This window comes from Branchiostoma belcheri, unplaced genomic scaffold, assembly GCF_001625305.1.
Source record: "Branchiostoma belcheri isolate BF01 breed outbred unplaced genomic scaffold, Haploidv18h27 scaffold118, whole genome shotgun sequence".
Classification (NCBI taxonomy): Eukaryota; Metazoa; Chordata; class Leptocardii; order Amphioxiformes; family Branchiostomatidae; genus Branchiostoma; species Branchiostoma belcheri.
Window position 1 is genome coordinate 279,605 of NW_017802580.1, and position 25,102 is coordinate 304,706.

At 38.6% G+C, this 25,102-nt stretch overlaps 3 protein-coding genes across 3 annotated transcripts in view; 2 read left to right on the top strand and 1 right to left on the bottom strand.

Annotated features, from left to right (window-relative positions):
* Nucleotides 1-3,817: 3,817 nt before the first annotated feature.
* On the top strand, nt 3,818-8,268 carry LOC109462506. The gene is given in 5 exon segments (XM_019759059.1): nt 3,818-3,962; nt 3,965-4,100; nt 4,493-4,585; nt 5,079-7,264; nt 7,346-8,268. Coding segments are annotated over 5 exon segments (2,847 nt in total). The 5' UTR covers nt 3,818-3,824; the 3' UTR covers nt 7,640-8,268.
* Nucleotides 8,269-9,731: 1,463 nt separating this feature from the next.
* Nucleotides 9,732-17,342, bottom strand: LOC109462549 (3-oxoacyl-[acyl-carrier-protein] reductase FabG-like). Its single transcript, XM_019759105.1, has 9 exons — nt 17,306-17,342; nt 15,957-16,096; nt 13,921-14,013; nt 11,832-11,970; nt 11,374-11,414; nt 11,155-11,224; nt 10,663-10,699; nt 10,191-10,257; nt 9,732-9,890 (listed from the first exon to the last, which is right to left on the bottom strand). The coding sequence occupies exons 1-9, from the start codon at nt 17,340-17,342 to the stop codon at nt 9,732-9,734; spliced, it is 783 nt and encodes a 260-aa protein (XP_019614664.1).
* Nucleotides 17,343-18,820: 1,478 nt separating this feature from the next.
* The window catches only part of LOC109462533, a 51,577-nt gene continuing 45,295 nt past the window's right edge, over nt 18,821-25,102 (top strand). The window contains exons 1-4 of the mRNA XM_019759085.1: nt 18,821-18,890; nt 19,242-19,472; nt 21,847-21,975; nt 23,032-23,151. Coding sequence (XP_019614644.1) covers nt 18,821-18,890; nt 19,242-19,472; nt 21,847-21,975; nt 23,032-23,151 — 550 coding nt within the window. The remainder of the gene's footprint in view (nt 18,891-19,241; nt 19,473-21,846; nt 21,976-23,031; nt 23,152-25,102) is intronic.

The following is a 25,102-nucleotide window of genomic DNA, read 5'->3' on the forward strand; positions in this document are numbered from 1 at the left end:
GTTAATAGAAATGCAGTTTTTTGTAGGCTGGGAAGGTGAATAAAGCTGGGGAACATTTTGGTGACCATTTCAAATAACTGATCTCTTTCGGTGCTATAATGAGAGCAATGACAAATAAAGTGCATTTCATCCTCCACTGCGTTTCCTGTACAATATTTACATATTCTGTCGTTAACAGGTAATTGTTTGTATCTACCCTTTTCTATTTCTAATGTATGAGCGCTAACTATAAGCTTACATATGGCTGATCTAACATCGAAGTCTTTGATGTGAAGATAACGTTCCATTGTGTACACAGGTTTCAGATGTCTATAAAATCTTAGCTTACCGACATCAACAGAGAGATTGTAAAGAAAGGTTTGGATATACCTGTCAGAGAGTCTACTTCTAAGTAATGTACATATGTGTTGCTTATCGAGATCGATGTTGTCGTTATGCCAGATATATGAGAAACCACTGCGGTCAAGTATTTCTTTCACATGGTGTAGCACATTTTTCTTGTGACCAAGCATTAACATATGTTTTTGAGATAGTAAAGCGTCGACTTGTAGGGGATGTGTATTAGCGTCTAGTTGCCTCAGTCTTAACCAATACTTGACTAGGCGTACAGATACGTCTGTGTCTAGTGACAGTCTACCGAGCTCTGCTTTGCATGCTCCGTTGCTAGCGTTTCTGTGTACCCCAAGAATGTTTTTACAGAAGCGATTATGGATAGTTTCAATAGGACAGTTGTCATTTGAGAAATCTTTTCCCCAGATTTCGCAACCATATAACATTATAGATTTGATGCAAACGTCGAAAATCCTTAGTAAAGCTTTTAATGAGATTTGAGAGCGGATAAGAGATTTGATGCTAAAAACAGCTTTGCGAGCTTTTAAAGCAAGTTGTTTCTTAGCTAGTGAGAAACTGCCAGATGAGGACAACAACAGACCTAGATAGGAGTATGACGTAGAAATTTCTATATTTTCTGAACCGAGCAGGAATTTTGTATTTCTGTATATGCGCCCTGTTTTGTTAAAAATTACAATTTTGGTCTTTTTCAGGTTAACTTGGAGTTTCCATTTTGTACAGAAAGTGTTTAGTTTGTCAAGAGCACATTGGAGTCCTTTCTCGGTTTCCGAGAAAATTACGACATCATCTGCATAGAGCAAGCAGGAAATGAATAAATTATGTAGGGAGGGTGGAACGCATTCTGGACTATCTAACATCTTGACTAAATCATTTATGAACAGGTTAAATAGGGTCGGGCTGAGGTTACAGCCCTGCCTCACTCCTTTGTCCGTGACGAAGGGTGGTGTTAGACCAGAGGAGGTTTTGATGCATGTTTGCGGGTTAGAATACCTTGATTTTATAAGACTGTAACATTTGCCGCCTACTCCCGAGGTGAGTAGTTTGTATCGCAGACCTTCGCGCCATACACAATCGAAGGCTTTTTTAAAGTCGACGAAACAGGCATAAAGACGTTTGTTATGAGATCCAGAAAATTGAGATAAATAAAAGCGCGGACGCCATTGTGCCAAGCGCCACCGCATGTCTAAATTTCAAGCTTACACATGGCGTTACCGGTGGTGGCCTGCCTTGGGCTGAATTCCAACGATGTTCTGGACCCAGTTTGCATAAACTTATGATCGTGTCACGGTGATCGTGTTATCTTTCTGTTCAAGGCGATTTACGGTAGGCTGTTTGACGATATCCAAGGTAGCGCTACCGCCTGTATGCCCCCCTCCCCCATGGCCAATCCTGCACGCCTTCCGTCTTCACATTTTATGCTCAATTTTCCGGTCCAATCTCGATAAAACGAGTTTCGGAACACTTATTTTCTTTTTAGAGAGGTTATATGGGTAAAATTGTATAAAAACTTTTACCAGTATATGTTTTGGACGGTATAAAACTTTGATAAAACCATAGCCGTTTTTCTGGAAAACAGACCGATATGCGTTGCACATCTTTGTGTCACCGCAAGCACATAGGGTTTTCTAACTGCAATCCTCACGACGCAGGTCCACGACGAACTTACCGATTTAAATAACGATTTATGTACATGCAGTGAGTACACCAAAATTTTTAGTAAATATTTTGTGTGGTAGGATACATGGTGGCGGGGTAGGGTTTTGTGCATGCAAAAATATTTATGCCAGTGCAATCAAGACACCTGTTTTGAACTTAAATCCATGTAGTATCACTTTTAGTTCAATTTTTTCTCTCTTCTTCTTTTTACAGTGCTACTTTCCCGAGATCGTCATGAAGTTGTTTGCAGTATTGAAGTGCAGTGATTCAACATACCATCTAGACAAACAAATAGAAGTCGGAGACATGCCAAAAACATGGTACCAAAAATGGACTAGGCTGTTGCGACTCACCCCCCCCCCACACACACACCTTTTCAACTTCTCATTTACCAATTAGAAGAAAAAAAAACTGATGCTAGGAGAGGATGTAATAAACTAATGAACAGAGGGCTAAAAACAGCTACTTTCAAAATATACATCAGTGGCAAGCAACATTACATATTTCACTATTCTTTAACATAAAGTGTGTAAAATGTAAACATTCTTTAATTTATTTTCCTACTTACACACCGCATGGATTATCTGTCCTTACATGCATTTGGAAGTATTTAATATGGTTTACATGTGTTGAAATCAGTAGAACAGTACAAGAGGACGTGCCTCTGTAGGTTAAGACATGCCACAAACCCACACTTGGGCAAATGTGTCATGTATGTCCCTTAGCCAACAAGTTAAACCTGAATCTTTGTTTTATTATCAAGTCTAGTACCTTTACCCATGCAGATATATTATATACTGATTTCGCACTTAGAGAAATAACATCCGTAGACGGTTTGTAAAACATACGACCATCATACCATTGGCCTAAAAATGCAAATATTAAGTGCCCACTGAACATAACAATTGCCCCAACCAGCTAATTCTAGATAGTTTTCGTGCGGATAATTTTTACAGCAGGATTACAAAATTATACAGAATTTCTTCGAAATCTTTTGTAAATAGTCCCCCGGACTTATTCACAGATTCAACATTTTAAGGTGAAACGAATTATTGTTTTCCAACCAGCACTCAGACATGTTGCATTTATTGTACTTGTAGTTCCCTGGTTACATCATTGAAAAACACGTGACAACTGGAGAAAATCGATAATCGTGTGACACCTGTAGACTTTCTCGCCCGTCTAACGTCCGCCATTTTACGCCATCGCCTGCTGTTGGCTGCCTTGCTTGCCGTAGTACCATTCCACAGATCACTAGTTATTGAGATTAAAGCATGGACCAAACGGTCACCACTGTTTTAAAAGGACTAAGGTGAGTTCTCCTACTGTCACTGTTGAGCAAAAATTTGATAAAAAAAATTCCCAACAGCTTCTAAAAGCTTTTAGTACATCAGGGCGGTCACAAGCTAACCGTGCCATTGTGAAATGTATCGGTGTCAAAGTCCGCCACGCCCCTATGCTTGTGTAACATTCTGATAGACAAAACTAGGCCTTTTAACTATTAGATTCGTAATTTGAAGAAAATACGCCTTATACTAAGGAGTATCTTTATTATAACTAATGTAAAGCTATTTTTCAAGCAAGTTTAGCCTAGCAACAATCTGACCTATGGATAATTTATGCAAATTAAATTACGCTTACCTGTCACGTTTTCAGATATTGACTGCCATTCGAATGTTTCAGACTCAAAGAGACCACTAACATAAAACCTACTCACCTACCTATCTCTAGATATGAAAAGTGAGTTCTGCTTTATCTAATCGTGTCCGCCATTTTGAATCCAGGTAGAGTTGCCCCCCTCCCCCTCCAGCCCCACCATGTCTGAACTGTCCTCCCGCGCCAGGCTGTACCAGAACATCAATGACAGCCTCTGTGAAGATGACGTCAGGAGTCTAAGAGCCATACTGGTCACAGACAAGCACCTCGGACAGGCGAGAGTAGAAAACGCTTCACCGATCAGGAAATGTTTAACATGTTAGAAGACGACAGCAAGATTGGCGAGGATAACCTAGCGCTACTTGTGGAGCTGTTAAAAGCCCTTGGCAAGACAAGGTTAGCTCAAGAAGCCGAGGACGTGATAAAGGCCGATGAGGGTAGGTTAAGATCTGTCTGAAATTAGCTATTGTCTAGTCTTAGACTATTTTGAAACGTTAGTTATTGATGATGCAATGCTTGAGTGGACTTTAAAACATTGTAAACATGACATGTCACCTGCCCGGCCATTGACTAAAAATAGAAGTGACGAGGCTTGTTTGACCATTCAAGCCTTACTAATAAAAGTGCGTCACAATTGCTATATTCAGGTTTAAATTGAAAGGTCGAAAATTTTAAATTGAAATAGTAGAAAATGTTAAGAAACTCCCTAACTGTGAGCATTCCCTCTAACAACAGCACAGTCGAAGTGTAGGTAGCCCAGCATGTACAATGTTCCCAAAAGAATAATAGACATTAGTCAAGACCTTCATGCTAATTTTATACATTTCAGGAGGAGCAGTCGCTTCGGAGAAACCTGTTGCAACTACAAAAGCAACATCAGACATAAAAGCCGACAACGAGGGGAAAGGTGATGCGTTAGTAGGTATGTTAACCAGGCATTCAAGTACTTCAATAACGTTGCAGGTTACCTAAACCTTTTACCTTCTGGAAAAAAGATCCTATAGCTTATCAAATTTTAATGATGCTTGTTTAAGTCTAGCCACCACCAATATTAGTCTAGCCAATACTAATATAAGTTGCAATACATTTCAAATATCATAATTGATATACGTTTATTTGGGTTTTAATGTTGGCATTCCATTTTTTTAAATACATAATTAGTAGCTAATGTTTTTTTTTTTAGAATAGCACATCAGATGTTTTCATCGGGAGCTTACGTATTAGGATAGTAAAAGGATCAAAACGGTATATAATTTATATTATAATGTCAATAGGCCAAATAGTCTATATTATATCACAAAAAGTGAGACTAAAAATATAGTACTGCTCGACTTTGGTCTATAAAGTACTTAGACCTGCATGCATGTATCCGTTTGGGTGTCAGTTAATGTTAAGCTGTAAATCATTTATTACAGCAACACCAGGCAATGTTGATGACATCGTTGTCTGTCTGAAGGACCTGTATGCTACAGAGTATGCACATGTGCGACCTCTGCCGTGGTGCGAAGACTTCAACATGGACGTGGGAGAAATCTACACTAACCTGCAACTACAGCGCAGGGACGGCAGAGGGCGCTTCGAAGACACTGATACCATCGTAAGCTTAGCAGATATTTACAAGACTGTAGATGTTTGTGCTAAGTCAGCTGTTAGGAAGATAAGAGTAGAGGGGCCTCCGGGAATTGGGAAGTCGTGCTCTTGTCAGAAACTAGCCCATGATTGGTCGTCTGGAAAATTGCATTGTTTCAAATCCGTATTCTTCCTGGAAATGCGGCACTTGTCTGGAAAAGTTAAAGACGCCATATTTGAACAGCTCTTACCAAAGGATATAAAAATGACCACTGAGCAGCTCTGGTCTTACATTGAAGAGAATCAGAAGGAGGTTCTCTTTATTCTGGACGGTCTGGATGAGCTCAGTCAGACAGCCAGACAGAGTACAGATGTAGTGGACTTGATACAAGGTAAAATCCTCAGAAACTCTCATGTCCTGGTGACCTCCAGACCGTACCACTGTGTTCAAGACATTGAGAAATGCCATAGCTTTTACAAAATTGTAGGATACAGCAAAAAGAACTCAGTTAGATTCATTCGTAAGTACTTCAGCGAGGCGCCCGAATCTGCCACAAAGCTTGTGGAAGCTGTAACAAATAACAGCAATCTAGGAGAAATCGCAGTTAATCCACTTAACAATGTACTCATTTGTGTTGTGTTCGAAGAAAATGGAGACAATCTGCCTTCTGGAAAAGCTGAGCTATATCAAATGATCATATATTCAGTTGCCAAGAGATATTGTACAAAGAATGGCATTCCTATCAAAGGCCGCACATTGCCTTCTAACATAGAAGAAGCATTACGAGGTCTGGGGAAACTGTCCTGGGAGGGGCTAAAGAAGGATCAGCTACAGTTTAACATAGATGATATCAGACAGGAGTTTGGAGGGAGTGTAGATGACATGTTAAACATGGGCTTGCTGACAAGAGATTATTCTTCCTCCAAAATCAGGCGCATTTGCTACTGCGCTTTCCTACACAAAACCTTCCAGGAGTACGTGGCTGCTTACTACATCAGTTACTTAGTCGGGGATGGCGGTAGACAAGAAGAGGGAATAAAATATATCCGTGTTTTGTTCGGCGTTGACAGGGGTATTGAAGAAAGCCTTAAAAAGTACAGAGGGGTTCAAACCTTTTTGCCCGCTATGCTAGGTGAAAGCTCAGGAACACTGTTTCAAATGTTTGCAGAGGAACTGAGGATAGATAGGTGGACATCGGATTTTGAGGGCGGACTACTGTTGCAGTTTCTCTGTCTCATGGCACTTGGAAGATGTCAAGAAAATGATACCTCGGCAGAGGTTGTCGCACCTTGCTTGCCTCCAGACATAACAAACAATCATTATCATTTTTCGGCCACTGAACAGTCTGACTGGTTTGATGGTTTCTTACAGGTACTCAGCTGTCAAAAGAAACTTGCTATGTGTCACAACCCAAATCTAGTACAACACCTTACGATTAACTGTATTTACATTGAGAATGCTTTACATCAACACCAGCTGGATAAGTTGGAGAGAGTGTTATCAGATTGTTCCACGTTATGTTCTGTGACACTGCACTCTATATCTTTGGGTATTCCGGATGATACCCCACTCGAAATTAAACGGCTTTTCACATCTGAGGGGCACGAAATTCCTGTAGTTCGAACGTTCATTCCTCGGCGTGGGGTACAAAGTGTTTCAATAGAGTTTCCAGTTAGCAATACCATGCTGGAAGACCTGTCAAACGTGCACAAGCTAGAACACATCTACATTGACGTAGGGAGGATAAATAATGACACAGCTGTTGAGAAATACGACAAGGTGTTGGCTAAAATGGTTAGGAAGCAGAGTTGTCTCAAATCGTTGGTGGTATATATAGGTGGGTGGGAGGAATCACCAATAGAAACCAGACTGGTTGACAACCTAACAGAAACTCTGCAGAGTATTTCTGAGCATCCAGCACTTGGATACGTGGTTTTAGATCACAAAGCGCTATTGGACAAAGTGGACCTTACCTCCCCTCCCTCTGCCGACGGATTCGATCATGAGACAGTCCAGGAATATGTGTACACAGTAGATGTCAATGTAGTCGGTGATCATGAGGCAGTCCAAGCATATGCGAATGTAGTAGATGTCAACGCAGGGGTACAAAAGCTCACAGAATGTATTAATAAGAGCAGGACAATAAAGAGACTTGAAGTAAGCTGGCAATACCTTATCTACAATGCTATCTGTAGCAGTCAGTCCCTTTCCGATCTCTGTTCGGCAATACAAAGTAACAGAACCATACAGAATTTGAGTATCAGTAACATGTTTTCTGAGTCGGAGGGCCATCAAGAATTGATTGACCAGCTAATGAAAAATAAACCCGCCAACTTTGAGGGACTCGAAATTACCATGTATAAAAAGAAATACATTGAAGCACCTTTTGAATTCGAACTCTTTTAATCGAATTTGAAGTGATCGTTGCGAAAGTAATAATATACTCAGCAAAGTATTAGAACATTTTGACGTCAGTAATAACCAATACGGCCTGTAGGTCAAGAGCAGCTGTACTAAATGTAATTTCAGTAATTTACCTCAATGAAATTCTCTAAAATAAATTTGCACCGAGAGTTTTTTGCAGATGAGATTCTTTTGGTCACAGAGCCCTCTTCCTATAATATCTGTAAGGGAACAGGGTGGACTTAACAGAAAAACGCTTGACTTGTAAAATATTTCATGAACAAACCATAGAATTTAGTAAAAGGAAATGCAGCACTGTAAGTCTACATGACGTCTGATGAGAGCACGATTCCCTGTCGTCTTTGTAGATTCAAAATTTGTAATGTTACCTGTAAAAATATCTATTGCAATGGTTCATTCTGTCTTGTAAGACTAATTATAAGGGTTCTTTTAATATGTTATGTGAATTGACAATTATTGTTGTACTATGTTTTGTATAGCCTGTACATTTTATTAAGTTGAGAAACAACAGAACTACTTGTCACAAAATCGTAGACTTTGAAAGATAAACGTAATTTGAGCAACCAATCTGTATGATAATAATACTTTAAAGAATTACAATTTTATCATATCATTTATAAGTACGAGTCCATGTATAGAAAGTAGACACGTACAGGTTTGTATATAGCATTTGATATCTAGTTTTGTTACCAGTTGAATGTGTTCTAAAATGCAGATAAGACAACTTAAATACAATATCAAGAATACGTAAAAAATAAACCAATGACTATGAGACACGAGCACGTATGTTATTAATTACTAATATGCACATTGCTGCTTCACTTGTACTAAGTGGGTTTGAATAGGTTCTTTGTATGATGTTAATACACGTGACAGTATATCATAAATACCTACAAGAATTTATATTTTTACTGGTGGCGGTTTTTTGTTGCCTTTATTATATTCTGTCTACTAATAATGTGTGGCCATTGGGTAGCATAAGGATAATTTGTTTTTAGTTCCTCTCAAAGCAGTTATTCTGACAAAAATTTTGTCTGAAAACAGACAAACATTCAAACACACGGCTATTCAATAAACAAACATGTGATCCATGCATCACATATCTGTCTGATTTTTCAATCTTATTCAAATGCCTATTATCCCTTAGTGACACTTGAGTGTAGTTGGAGACTTCAGGTTTTATTATCCGTAACATATCTACTTGATGTGATCTAATAAGAACTACTTAAGCTTGGTATGAAATATGCCGACTTTCTGTTACACAGTTATAGAAAACACTGTCACATTTAACGTGACTTACGTCATTTCCCAACAGAAAAAAAACGTTTATCATGTTTCAAACTGATGGTTACATCTACCAATTCGTTGGAAAAAGTAATAGTATAGATCCGTGATTGGTAATTCTTTAACTAAAGTACTATGCTGAACTTTATTCTTTCACAACATTGTCATCATCTTCAGGATAAGAATAACCAATCACTTTCTGACCAGTTAACGTTCTGGAGCGATTAGTCATTTCTTATTCTGATGAAGGCGACAATGGTAGTTGATAATTTGAACCTTGTGCATTGCTTTTGTGCCGGCTACTGTCTCTTTGAAAACACAACCTGAGCTTACAATTACCGGGGCTTAATCGCAAGGGTTTGAGGCGGTGCCCATTCGGCGCTAACTCATTAGAACTCAATATGAATCCGGCTGCGGCCATAGGACTGTACTCACACCGGGAAAGTCCCCTACTTTTTTCCATAAGTGTGTTGGGTTCCTTAATGTACGTGGGTTGTGGCTCTTTCCAAACACGGGGCCTCCATTTAACGTCCTATCCGAGGGACGTCCGTAACCGTAGCTAGGCACTCATCTCTACCCGAGTGAAGTGAGAAAAGTCATGTTGAGTGCCTTTCCTAAGGGCACAAGATCGGTGACATCGGACAGGATTCGAACCCGGGACCACTTGGTTTGCAGTTGAACACTCGACCACAGGACCCCACACGTGTACCCTTGTGTTGGAATAAAGTCCAACACTGTACACTGGTTCCTGTCAGCACAGATAAGCTTCCATGATAATTCATAAATTAGGTTAACGTGGACAAAAGGCGTGCCTTCCCCCGTCCACGGAGACCAGGGCGCCGGTTATGAAGGACGCGTCTGACGAGGCCAGGAAGGCGATAGTTTTCGCAACTTCCGAAACGTCACCAACCCTCCCCAGCGGGTGTGTTGTCTTGTGATGTTCCATGTACTAAAAAGAAAAGAAAACTTGATGAAGTGTTGCTTTGGTTCAATCGGAGTGTTACATTGGTTAAATTGAGCTGCTTGGCTTCTAAACCATATAAATGTATCAGTTTCCATTAGTATATCTTTAATTCCGTTGATTAATTTAAATCATTTCATAATCATCATTTCTAAAGTAAATTAAGATGGAGGCGGGCCTTGAACAAGTTGCATTATTGCCACCTCCGCACATTGTTTTCCTTTATGTGATTTTCTAAATACTAAGTATTCTGCTTATATTTTATTGTTAAAAAACAAAGACAGAAACCTTGGCATGTTTCTCCTCATCATTCAGTCCTGCGCGTCTGAAAATCTCTGTCGTAATCACACCAGGACTGTGGGTTGATACAAAATAATCAAAATTACTAAAATGGTCATATCATGTCAGATCTTGGTCCACACGAACTACAGAAAAAAAAAAACACACCAGCGTCTCGTACAATCAAGAGATCACTGGCTGAATGCTGACTTAAGCTTGACACAAGCAAGATTTAATGTCTTAGCTGAAACTCCAATGTTATTTTGACGTAATGTTTACGGACAGTTTACGAAAGAATGAGCATTACAAAGCCCTTCGTTTTCTTTCAGCCTGAATGCCATGTTTTGGAAGGCTCCAATACGCACCTCCTTAAAACTCGGGTAAACTATAAAGCTTATTTAAAACGTAGGATAGGTTTAAGTACTTAAACATAGTAAATCAAAAGCTCGATGCACATCAGAGAACAAAAAAAAAAACGTACTTGACAGAGTTGACTCTGATTTGCTTCGAAGCTTGCTCTGAAAAAAGCAAAAGTACAAGTGCTATTAGTCTTCATAATATTAGATACGAGTAACGAGTAACATAATATTTTAAGTAATATGTAAAACCTCCATCATTAACACTTGTCCATAATACATGTGTGTTACTAATGTATACAGAAGGAATATTCCGCTATTATCTATTTACGATTCATATTGATGACGTTTTGGAATGTATCTCTATCCACAAACGATGAAATTATGCGGTAACCGTTATAGATGGTTGACGCATATCCAAAACTGGGCCTTGTGAATATCTACGCTTTTTTTCGAAAGGCAAAGACTATGCAGAGCAGTGCATGATTTCAAACTTATCATATACATGCATAGAGCTAGACAGTCACAGTTCTGGATACAATTCATCCGTTGTAGGATACTTTCTAAATCTTCAAATAATATTCTATGATATACCAATATGAGTGTAATTAACTTACCAAGTGCAACACATCTTGTGAACTGGTCCAGTGCTGATTTGCTCATGCAGTATGCAAGACATCCTGAAAACTGGAGAGGAATGCACTAGTTCACGATTTAAACTGCATAGGAACATTGGGATGCATTATGGGTAATAACATATATACATTTTTTGCTAATCCCAAACTGACATTAAGTTTGCTAGAATTCGTTTTCTGGTATAGGAGAAAAAAACTTACCCCTCGTATTCCATTTACACTGGACACATTGACGATTGCCCCTGTGAGGGACAAACTAGACTTTAAACAGTATGTTATACAGGTCTCATGTTTGAGACCCCTGACATGAGACATGTACATTTCCTAAAAACTGAATCAGACTGTTTAACACTATGAATCCATTGAGTTGTTAATACACACATTAATCAGAAACTTTCGTCGTTTGTTTTCATGTACTGGGGTAGATGTTTTGTTTTCAGTTTATGTACTGGGGTAGATGCCGTGTACAACTCGCATTTTAAATTAGCCGAGACAACCAGTTATGTTACTTTGTGTGTAAAACATCTTTACACCACATATCTATGAGGTACTAAATGCCACGTAGGAACATTAAGCTTTGTCAGATGTAAAAAAAACCAGAATCTTATAAACTGCTTCTGTAAGACGTGCCTAAGGTGTGGAAAAGAGAAATTAGAAACCTTTAGTTTTTGTGAGATGTGGAATGCACAGCTGAGTCAACCTGACCACACTGCGAACATTAACGTCCATGATCCTGTCATAGTCCGCCATAGCTGTGGTCTCTAAAGTACCCCGCATGAAACTGCCGGCATTGTTTACCTATTTGAACAGGAGAGAAGTAATCGTATGTGTAAATGGTTTATTTGCAAATTGAACTAAAACAACATTGCAGCCTAATAATACAAAGTATTGTACAAAAAGCTGAATTACGTAGTTTTAGGGAACACACAAAATATCATTGAATGAAGACCTTTATTGTACATTTGTGTTCTACAGAACTAAGTACAGGTCGCATGGGTACAGAACATGAACATAAACATGTACATTACAAATATATGAACATATAAGAGTGTAAATAAATGTCTAATTTCTATTCTTTTCGGCTTCATCTCACTTAGTAGTGATTGTATGGATATATGCGGCTGTGAGATTACTTAGAGTAGGTTAATAAAGTTAAACGTTATCATTAATATTTACAAACTTAACCAAACTAAATAACAAGAATATATACAATTGGTAGTTGGGTGATTACACGGTAGACTAAGCACTGTTTAAGATTTTAGACAGCACTGTTCCTGTACCTTTCAGATCTTATAGATAGTAGGCTACGCCGGAACGTTAACCCCCTTTTAAGTCCCTATTATGTACTTCATTGCGAGTGGGAGTAGCCAGGGTCTAAACGTTGATGAATTCCACAAAGATTTTGCGAACTTAAGGCATAATGAATTGCTTCTGGCTTTTAGAGTGCAGAGGTTAAAAGTAGAGAGGAGAGAGCATCCGTATAGGAAGTGTACTTATTTGTATGTAGTCAATCTGCCGTTACGCCACCCTGGTATCGTGTGACGTAACGACAGAGAGCTCGACTTGGAACCAAGGGGTCCCGGGTTCGAGTCCTGAAATGCTACCGATCTTGTGACCTTGGTAAAGGCAATTTACTTTCCTCACTTCGCTCAGGTGAAAATGAGTATTGTATTGCCCCCTATGTTGGTGGCGGCATAATATATGTTGAAAAACTAGAGTGTGTTCCCACCACGTCTTGTGATTACATAATGGAATTATATTTTCAACAATCGTATGTAATGTTAATGCACGAAAAAGCTGGCTAAAGGTTTGTATTGTGCACTGTAACAATAATCTCGGCCTCGACAAATGAATTACAGTTACTGCCAAGTGCTAGTTCTCTGAACTTAAAGTTATCAAAATACTGAACAGATCCATCTACGGCAACACGAACCCTGCTACACAATAAACAGTGGTCTCTCCAACATCCGAGATCTTCCTATTCTTGGCATCCGGGACATTTGCTAGTCTCGCACGACAGTTCTACACAAGTGCAGTGTGAGACCGAGGCGATACTAGTACGTTGTGGAGATTTCATGAAATGCACACTTCCCATAATGCCTAGTAAAGATCACGGATATGACCTTGACCACCCCCTCCCCCTTCCTTGATGTAATATTTCCAACAAGTTGTATCGATAAACTGGTCAAGTATATTGTTTTGAAATACTTATCTAGTATAAATGCATAATTGCCATAACTGCATTTTTGTTGGAATTAGAGAAAATGACGTACCTTCTATCGTTCTACCTTCTACCGAAGACTCTCGTACGGTCGCATTACGTATATCCCCTTCTTACGTCATATCCCATCCATATCCGTGATCTTTACTAGGCATTATGGGAAGTGTGAAATTCATGAATACGTCAAAGATAAATCCTTACATAAAAACCAAACACGTCTTAACCAACTTAGGCAATATATTAACATTTAAGTACAGGTGCATCGTTAACGTAGGTACGTATGTTTTGCACCCTCTCGTGCTTTTTATTCTTATAATTGAGTTATAAAGTAAAATGTTACGTAGTTTGACTTCTTAGCTCCGCAAAGTAAAGATCAGTACTTGTGTTAATGTGTAACAACGGCCCGACATTGTGACTATATACTTAGTATGTAGACAAAATATTTTTAGTTTTCAACAGAGAAAATATAAAATTACAAATTATATCAAGCTCGAAGACTATGACGGTCAATATAATAAATCATTTACCAGAACATCGATCCTGCCGAACTTCTGCACAGTTTGATCCACCAGGTTTATTCTTACTTCTTCATCGCAGATGTCTCCTGTTACAAGTAGAATCTGAGGTAAAAAAATAAATGAACAAGAAGTTTTTCTATTAGTTGGTAGTTACATGTTTAGAGTTAAAACTTAAGATCGAACACAAAATGTTCTCCCACCTAGAGCTTTTGACCAGTCACTCTGGTCTTCCTCAGTATAACAGTTTGACACTGTAAGGATTTTGGACACTGAACAGGACTATTTCCTGAGAGGGGTGAAAGAGGCTATATACATCAGGGTCCATTTTCCTTCACTGAACCGCGACGGGGGCCGACATGGTCTACAAGATACCTTTGACCCCGTGTTGACCTCACCCTCAAAGAAAACACGTGACAAGCCTCACTGGGTCAGTCCAGAAGACCAGAGTGACTGGTCGAAAGCTTTAGGTGAGAGAACTTTTTTACCTCCATGAAATGGAAGATATTGTTTTTGGCGCGTCTGTGTGCGTGTGTGTGTGTGTGTGTGTGTGTGTGTGTGTGTGTGTGTGTGTGTGTGTGTGTGTGTGTGTGTGTGTGTGTGTATGTGTGTTTGTGTTTCCGCTTTTTTGTACCTTCATAACTCCATAACGCATTTATGGATTGTGGTGATATTTAATATACTGGTAGGTGTTAGGGGGGCGAAGGTCAAGGTCAAATATGGGCCTCCTGGTGGATGGCCTTGGTACTGCAGCAGCACTTCCGGTTTAATGAGGAGTCTGCCAGACAGGGTAACAGATGTCTGATTGTGTCGAGGCTGCCCCGGGCTTGCGACCTGGTTTGATTAATGAGAGGTTCTTCCTCAGGGAATAAGGCGACCTCTGTGCGCTATGATGTGGAAAATTTGAGTGTTAGGGTGGATGGACACCCAGTGTTGACGTAATTTTGGCACTGAGATCTAGTTACCTCCATGAAAATGGAGGTATTGTTTTTGGCGCGTCTATGTGTGTGTGTGTTTGAGTTTCCGCATATTTGTAGTCAGCATAACTCCATAACGCCTTTATGGATTGTGATGATATTTGGTATGCTGGTAGGTCTTAGGAAGCCAAAGGTCAAGGTCAAATATGGGCCTCCTGGTGGATGACCTTGGTACTGCAGCAGAACTTCCGGTTTTCGTATCTTTTGTCCTGAACATGTTATGGTCTTGATTTTTGGGTGACAGATAGATTGTCCTGCCAGGAATAATTGGTGTGGGTTTGGTCCCCCTAGCAGCTTGTTCTGAAACTGCAGGGGACTTTCGGGGGAAAATCTTTAAAAGCCAATAGGTCCAGACAGGAACAATGTATTTTCATCATTTTTGGTAGGTAGGTAGCTGAGAGAGATGTACATAACTTAATGCAAATTATGCAAATGAGGACTTTATTTGCATAATAAATGAGGAAATTCTCTAATTACAGTGTTTTACATTGTAGTACTTTAATACATGTAATGTATGTAATCTTTGGCAGATGGAACATCAACAGATACCAATAATGCAAATTATGACCTCATTTGCATAATTAATGCGAAAATTCAATGGGTAAATGATGGGAATTTCCTACTTGGTGTAAATTGTAAATTCATCAAAAGTTAACATCACGATACATTAATTATGTTAATGTGGAGGTCATTTGCATAATTAAAGAGGAAATTTACATTTACACGTCAAGCCCATATTTCATGGAGGTATGTGATCTCAGATCTCTTGTTTTGTGTTGGATCTAAAACTTTAACTATAAACAAGAAGTTTTTATGATAGATACAAAATGAATTTCATAAAGACCCGTTACAGGTCGCTTTATTTTACTCGACGGTAAAGCCAAAGAGGAGCAGAAGAAAATGTATGACAATTATGCATATATTACACACTTATACGTCTGCGACCACGTTGTAGATATCGTTCTCTGTATCTTCATTGATAGATACTCTATAGATACCTATAGATCTATAGATTACAACGATAATCTTTTAAAACAGTGTATATTTAAAATACACTGTATAAAAAAATACCTTATCTTCTGGACTCCCTGCCTCCACACAGGCCTTTGCTGTGGCCTGCAGGTTTTCCTGGTTTCTCCCAGTCAGAGCCAGGTGCGCTCCCAGCTGCGCAAATTCTACAGCTGTCCCCTTCCCTATGCCAGAACTAGCACCTGGTGAGTACAAGAGCATTGCAAATTAAAAAGCAAACGTTATAATTTCTTAACTTACTATGTGTCTACCAAATAACTGCCGTTAGATAATTATTTTCGATCATGTTAATGCAAGTGGTATTGTCTTTAGTAATGGTTGAGGTATTTGCCACACCTACTTAATCTTATAAATAACAGCCTCTACCCCGAAAGAAGTGCACGTGCATGGACGTATTAAAAAAAAATATTAGCCAAAAAATATTACTGCTACGCAGGTTTAGCAGTAATATTTATGTGTCATGCCTTTATCAATTATTTTCGATCATGTTAATCGCAATTAGTATAAAGGTTGAGGTTTTTGCCACATCTACTTAATTTTATAAATAACAACCTTTGAAGACCCCGAAACAAGTGCACTTGGGTGTATTAAAAATATGAGCAAAAAAAATATTACTGTTAAACCGCAGGTTTACAAATCTGGTATTGTGAATTTGTGGTAGTTCATAGCAACTATTATGACAGGGCGGCAGGTTAAATATTAACAGTGAATATAGCACGATATGTCAAGGCCACGCCACCTCCCCGGTTAGAGGTCACCTGCCAGATCAATAAACATACGGACTATGCGATCTGCAGCTTAAGCCTCTGTCTTACATAGCCGTAAAAACCTCCTGAACACTTGCCGAACTCCTTCAAACTATAATTATGTAGGAGTAGGTGAGGAGCATGGTCGGCTAGTGTAAGGTCAGCTACTATTCGGCTGCACTGGCCGAATGTTTAAAAATGCTAAACCACATAGATACAAATCTGGTATTGTGAATTTCTGGTAGTTCATAGCAACTATTACGACAAGCCGGCATATGCTGGCCTATTTCTAAGGTCTTTGGCCTGAAGCCTGTACGTTGCCCTGTGGTATGGAGGTTAAATGTTAACAGTGAATATAGGACGATGTATTTTAAGTTTTAAGCAAGGGTGCTAAAACATTCGGGTCTATTTAAGAGGTTTGGCCATGATTAATTTGTGATTGTTTGGTATTCGGGAGTAGTTTGGGGCTTGATTAGTAGTCAAATATGACTAAAACTTAACTCAAATTCAATATGATCCGTAAAGCAAGGTTGGCTTGGACTAACTTTGGTTAGAATGCTACCGAACTTCAGTCCAGCTTGCTCGACTCGTGTTCAGGCCTAGGGGTGAAGTTTCCAATTGTGTAACATTGGCATATAAACTTACCTGTAATTATGGCTACCTTTTCTCTCAAGTCAGGCATCTTTTGGCTGAATATTTTGACTCCATAAAGTTTTAACTTGGTGCAATGATGCCAACAACTTGAAAGTAAAGTAGCGTTCTCTCCTTTCTTCTTGTAGCAAGAGCAAGGTATAAAGTTCAATTATACTGCGTCCATAAAACAAACAATATCAAATCAGGAAACCACCAATTATTTGGTTTGTAAAAAATAGAAACATATTTTTTTTAATTTAAATTTTAGTTGTATTCTAACTTGTAGGTTGAGCAAAGTCGTATCGTTACGAATATGATGTTTTATTCATTGTGTCTTTTTTACACTTAATTGATTTTGTTCATTGCGGTCATTGACCCAACGTTCACGGCTACGCCATGTTCTCCAAGCAGATGTGGATGGTGCAATATTATCACATTTTCTCATAGCTGGCTTCTTTAAATATTGTGTAATTAGACTCAAGTTTACATTTTGCTCAACTGGTTTTGGACAATTATATAATTTTCCTTTTTAACAAACGAAGAGACCAGTTTGTTTAGTTATACAAAATAATAGAGCAAAGAGATAAAGAAAGTGTACCGGTATATAAATTTATTATCAATATAAAAATAGGATAATTAGTTAACATTATTATTGAATTTAATTGTATTTTATTAAACTAAGTGGTTATAGATTGTTAAATTTGCCCATGACTGTTGGTATATCCCGACCGCCTGTCAGATTGAGTCGGCTGCAGTTTAGTTTACCTCCGCTAGGCTCCATTTAAATGAGCGCATCAAAAAGCCAACAAAACCACTGACACCTCTTTTGTCTTCGTTTGTGTTAGAAAAGTATGTAGTAAGTACATTAAAAAAATTAAATCATTATGTTATTTTTTTACACTGAAACCCAGAGTGGTCAATAATTGGTAGCAAGAAAATTCCCATTGTAAAAAAAAACTGCTATCAAAAACATCAGTTGACCTCACACTGTTTACGTTTTTTTTGCACGATCACCACCTGTCACATCTAATTAGAACCACACCTAAGTATCCTAGATACGGCCTATATGATATCTCCCCTGGGTCTACACGACCCTGGTCCGTACATGTATTCGTAATTACTCGGCACTTTGAATTGACATTTTGGCAATTGTATTATTAAAGAAATAAGCATGTATACAGTAATAGACAAATATACACATAAATTATAAACGTACTCACTTACTCTACATGTATTTTAGGCCGTGGCGTTTAAACTAATTATAACTTTCTAGGAAATGCATATGAGCAATAGCATTCTTGATGGTTCGAAGATCGTATGATGCTAACGTTCACTCGACTGTATACTAACATACATTGTCCAAGCCCAACCGACGTCAATCCATAAAAGAACAACATTCCGTCGCCCATTTTGATGCGGTATAGAGAATAGAGCGTGTCTAAATTATGTCATACCAAATGTTAAAGGTAGTATCGGTATACTAACGTCATTGGTATGTCATGACGCTGTTCTACTGAGATGGTTATGATGTGGATTCGCCTGTGTGTTGCTGGGTTGGTTTGCTGTCTTCTGGCTGTCGACATCTACGGCCAAACAGGTACGGATATTGTTAACGGGTTTTTTACACTTAGAATACGGTGTTGATGAAGAACGTGTTGTTGCAGAGGTCCTTACAAGATTTGATACAATTCAATTCAACAAATTCACAGGTAAAGCACTGGGATAAGAACAGTCTATACAAAATATTTTCAAATCAACAGATAAGAGTAAAACGTAGAATAGTTCGACAAGTTAAAAGACCATTACAGTGCAACTGTCGGGCATAATTGTCAGTTTGTGCAAATAGTAAAGAGCAAACGAGTGTCCCACTGCATGTTGTTTAAATGTTCAATCTTACACGGGAGGGCACTGGTCACGTATAATTCTAGTTAAAATCTAATGATTGCAGCCAACCCGTCGCCAGCCAGCTGCAGACGAGTACGACTAAACGGGACAAGCGGGACGTTCACCAGTCCGAACTTCCCTGACGACTATCCCGAGGACCTACAATGTGTGTACGTCATACAAGTCACTCCTCCCAACGTCGTGAAGCTCACGTTTGCGGCGTTTAACGTGGAACAGGATTACGACTTTGTGTACGTGTTTGACGGAGACACTACTGACAAAAGGATTCAGATAGGTAGGTGACTAACTTCCAATTTGGTTTTGAGTTTTATTTAGATCCATAATTAGCCTCATAACTTCTGAGGCTATTCTTCCTGTGGTCTAAACATTCATATTTACATACATGTATTATAAAAGTACAAAACATTACAAAGTAAACATTATGTGGCAAACGTAACACAAGTCTGTGTTGTTCCACAATTGTGACATTCTGTGCAGAAAGCGCCTTTTTTGAGAGTTGGATTTTGGTTTTGGTAGTCTGATTCTGTTTGTACTGGTTGAACGTGTTCGGTAGTTGTGAATCTCAGATTGGAATGTGATTGTGTCGTACATATCAACGGTTTGGTTGCATTTGTCGTATATGTTGTTCAATTTTGAAACAGGCTGTCATAACCATTCATTGGCAATGATCTAATGAATAAGACAACGAGTTTTGGAACAAGAATATATACTGTATGACTACGCACGTCAGTTAAGAATGTCATCAGTTTCTGATTTTATGATAATCGTACGGATGTAACCGAGCGATAACCAAAATAAATAACGTTCGACTTTATTATTCCTTCCTATTACTAAGTTCCTTGCATTTTAACAGTTTGCGTGTTTTTGATAAGACGCCTCAAGATTGGCCGAATTGGCTGACATTGGTAAAATCATACATGTTGAAAACATATAGGTATACATGTAGGCAAATATAGTAGAAAAGGGCAAGGCCTTGGAAAGGAGTATGCTAAACCCTGCTCCTTTTACAACCCCCTCCTCATAATTGAATCCATCGATATCTAATTATGCTAAGGTTGAAATATAAAAATCATGAAGTATTTCTTTCATTTTGTCATTTTCACCTTAGTGATAATGGAATTGTGATAGTGATAATAGTGATAATTGTATTCACAAAAACACTTTATATACAAACTTATGAATTTCATAAAAATAAAGATTTAGTGTCAGTAAAGCTATATCTTCAGTTCACAGTGAACCAATAACACCTAGCTTCAGTACATAGAGGACCAGTAACACCTTAGTAATATCTTGCATCAGAACACTTAGCTAATACAGCCCAATTTAAGTTGTATTTCGTTGTTTCTATCCAAAGGCTAAATCTTCTTTCCGAGCTATACAAAAAGGATAAAACCTGGTAATTGTTTACTAGTACTAACATCTTTGCAATGTCTAGTCACATATATCTGGGGCCATTTTTATGCAACCCTTACAAAATGGCCCATACTGATAATAGAGGTTGACATGTTTACGCCCTGGTGATTATAGTGTATAGGTCTTTGACACCTACGTAACACTTCGGTATATTGACATCTATTATTCATTATGAACACAGGGACATTATTATGTACAAGATCTGTGTTCTGTAGCTGTCACTAGTCATTAAACTATTCATCTATAATGGCACCTGTAGGGTGTAATTCAGGACGTAAAGGCGTCCACTGTGTGTAAGTAATTCATACACGACAACAAAGAAGAAATGTACTGGAACATACAAATAATCCTGCATCAAGCCAAAATTACTCTCCCCTTTGCACACTTAATATACATCAAATGCTACTGTATAAAACTGTGGGTAGCATAACATCTGTTTCCATCACCAGGGTCCATAATATCGCCACCTTGAGAAACAGTGTGCTTAAAGATATTTTTACTGCAACATACTTTTGGTATGCACTCCTTCACACATCAAATGTACATACCTAGATTATGTTGCAGTAAAAATATCTTTAAGCACACTGTTTCTCAAGGTGGCGATATTATGGACCCTGGTGATATTATGGACACAGATGTTACATTTTAACTTTTTTTCTCACTATTGTCTAACAATGGATTTAAAAAAAATGAAAAATTGGCGTGTCGTTATTGCATTACAAGGATAAAGGACACTGAAATGTGCTGTGTTGTCCATATCGCCATGAAGTCTTGCGCATGGAGATCATATTCCATCTGCATTGATAAAATAAACGAAAATCTGTTAAAATTTTAGCAATCTTATGGACAGACAACCATACAAAAAATCAGGTTACACCAAACGATATCTAAGTCATTCTGCTTGACTTGGACTATTGGCTGAACAAAGTACCATATCTGTAAGGCTAGTAACTATTCAGCTCTATTTACCTTTATTTCTTCGGGTATATAACATATGACACACATATTCTATTCAATCGAAAATGTTGATAGTTATCATAATGCATCATAAGTATGTAGCTACTGTATAATGGTAATACAAGATACAAGATCTCTTTATTGGAAATCGCAGTGTTGCCACTGAATTAAAACCAATTTACAATTCAAAATGAAAAGCTGTTACAAACATGGACAAGTTATACAAAAGATAATAGTATGGTAATAGTTTAAATTTTCCACTTTTCCCCCGTTTACAGAACAGTTAACCGGTGATACTATCCCGTCACCAGTCATGTCAACAGGCAGTGTACTCACGGTTCAGTTCATCTCAGACTCTGTGGAAACATACAAGGGTTTCCAGGCTACTTACGCTGCTGTGGATAAAGGTATTTACATATATTTATCATACGAGAACTGAGTAGCCCCTTCTAAACTTATGAAGGTTGATTTTCCATCGTAACAAACAGGTAACATTTAGTGTGTTGGAGACAAAGAGGGCGGCTGGTAGTGCATCCGGTAGTCTGTTTAATCAAAACAAAAATAATTTGATAAACACCAGGTGTTTTACTACAGGGGTACTACTCTTGTATAACTATAAGGGTGTAACTACAAAGGTACAGCTATAGAGGTATAACTACAGAGGTATAACTACAAAGGTATAACTACAGAGGTATAACTACAGAAGTATAGGTACAGCTACAGAGGTATAACTACAGAGGTATAGCTACAGAAATATAGGTACAGTTACAGAGGTATAACTACCGAGGTATAACTACAAAGGTACAGCTACAGAGGTATAACTACAGAGGTATAACTACAGAGGTATAACTTCAGAAGAATAACTACAAAGGTACAGCTACAGAGGTATAACTACAGGGGTATAACCACAGATGAATAACTACGAAGGTACAGCTACAGAGGTATAAGTACAGATGTATAACTACAAAGGTACAGCTACAGAGGTATAACTACAGAGGTATAACTACAGAGGTATAACTACAGAGGTATAACTACAGGGGTATAACTACAAAGGTACAGCTACAGAGGTATAACTACAGAGGTATAACTACAGAGGTATAACTACAGAGGTACGTACGCATACAGCTACAGAGGTATAACTACAGAGGTATAAGTACAGAGGTACAGCTGCAGAGGTATAACTACAGGGGTATAATTTACTACAGAGGTATAACTACAGACAGGGGTATAACTATGGAGGAATATCTACAGGATTCTAAATACAGATAAAAAATTAGGTATAGCGACAGAGGGACTAAAAAACGACAGCGCTATACCATGTAAATATGTGGTAATGACAAAGTAACTAACTAATTTTAACTGATGATTGATAAACTGAAATGAATATTATATATCAACTGAATAAAGTCGAAAGCAATATGATAAAAGAAGCCGTAACTCTTGCCATCATTTCTTACCAACAGTCTACGCGAACTGCACTGTGGGCCAGTTCCTGTGTGCCAGCGGTACGACCTGCATTACGTCATGGCAGCGATGCGACGGCGTGCCGAACTGCAGGGACAGGAGTGACGAGGCCAGCTGTGGTGAGTACAGCGCAATGCATATATTACCTGTACAACTCACTCAGTCAGTCAGTCAGTCACTCACAGTGACTCACTCACTGAGTCAGTCACTCACTTAGTCACTCACTCAGTCAGTCAGTCAGTCACTCACTCAGTCAGTCACTCACTTAGTCACTCACTCAGTCAGTCAGTCAGTCACTCACTCACTCAGTCACTCACTTAGTCACTCAGTCACTCACTCACTCACTCACTCAGTCACTCACTCACTCACTCACTCACTCACTCACTCACTCACTCTCTCCCATAGCTTAGCTGTTTGGCCAAGGTCTTCCATCTGTTAGGCCATGTTGATTTGATTATATGGATGACATCCTCTGGGAACCCCAAAACTGATGCGCGCGTGCGAATAAAAAAAAAATGTTTTGCAAAAAAAAAAAGTTGCTTTCACTATGAAATCTACGTGGTCAAGAAGGTGGAACAAATGGCACAGAATATGTTATGGCGAATAATCTACTCTTCGAATTCATTTCTTAACATTTTTGTCCTTTTTCCTTTGATTTTGGCATTCTACGACATTTGTATCGTTTCTAAATGTTTTCCTTGCAACTTATGGTATATTATTGCTCATTTAGCAACTGTTTTGCACGATTTACAGTATGGTTGAAAACTTTTTTTTTTTTTTTGGAAACGGCCGAAAATTCATGCGCGTGCGGATGTCATCCATATAATCAAATCAACATGGCCTTACATATGGTTTCAAACGATGACACTTGGTAGGTCGATCTGAAGTACTCTCCAAGCAGAGGTTTGGGTTTTGGGGGTATTTTTAGCGTGAGTTTAGGCTTTTTTTATCGGGATTTCTCTTTTGCACTAATTTTTTCCCACCAAACCCAACTTTGGTGGAAAAAAAATTTAGTGAAAAAGAGAAAACCCGATAAAAATTCCTAAACTCGCGCTAAAAATACCCCCAAAATCCAAACCTCTGCTTGGAGAGTAGAGCTAAAGCGACCTGTGCCCGGTGTGACGGCGGCCATTTTTAATCACCGTCAACCGCCGCAGGCATCTGGGAGGTTTGTGTCATCTGACCTTTACAATTTGTCAAGGACAAACGCCGAAGGCATCAAAAAGCGTGTCCCGGCCTGATCTAGTCTTCTAGACACTATCTAAGGCCATTTTTACACTGATTCCGCGAGCTTAGTGTAAAATAGAAGTACCGTACGGTACCCAGTTGGACTTAGACACAAGATGATTAAAATACCACATGCTTTAAGATAGCACCTTTTTTATTTTGCCCCAGTAAGCACTCCATGAAATATACTAAAGCAAGAACAGCGGTATCATAGAGAGAGTTTATTGACACAACAAAAGTACAGCGACTTTTGAAAGGTCTAAAATACATGTAGACATAGATAAATACATGGTTACAGCGAAATTAACCTACGTCCAAGACAATAGATGAGTCAACTTATACTAATTGTTCTAAGGTCTAAACATACTTTGATATATTTACCTATTTGTACACAGTAAGGGTTATTGCCTTCTATGATAAAATTGAATTTATCTATAGCATGAAATGTAACACAATCTGTTGAGCAAGCGGAGAAAAGGTTAAACAGCTTTGTGACTTTATTGTTGCATAGTGAACAATCTATAATAAAATCTTGTTCGTCTGCAATATCATAGGGACAGAATGGACAAAACCTCTGGTCGCGGTTTTTTTTAATCTTCATGAACCATTTCCGGATCTATTACAAAAAAGACCATGTCACATACGCCTTTTTGTTCCAAGGTAGTTAATACCTTTTATAGATTGGAAAATCTGTGCTGCAAAATGAATAAAACATTGCCATCGGGCATCGTCAAGTGTCAGCCCCCATGTTATTGTTGCCACAGTTTTGCCAATACAACATTGCAAGGTTGCCAACATGCAATTTTGTATATGCCTTTGGTTTGGGTGCAGACTGAAGTCCGG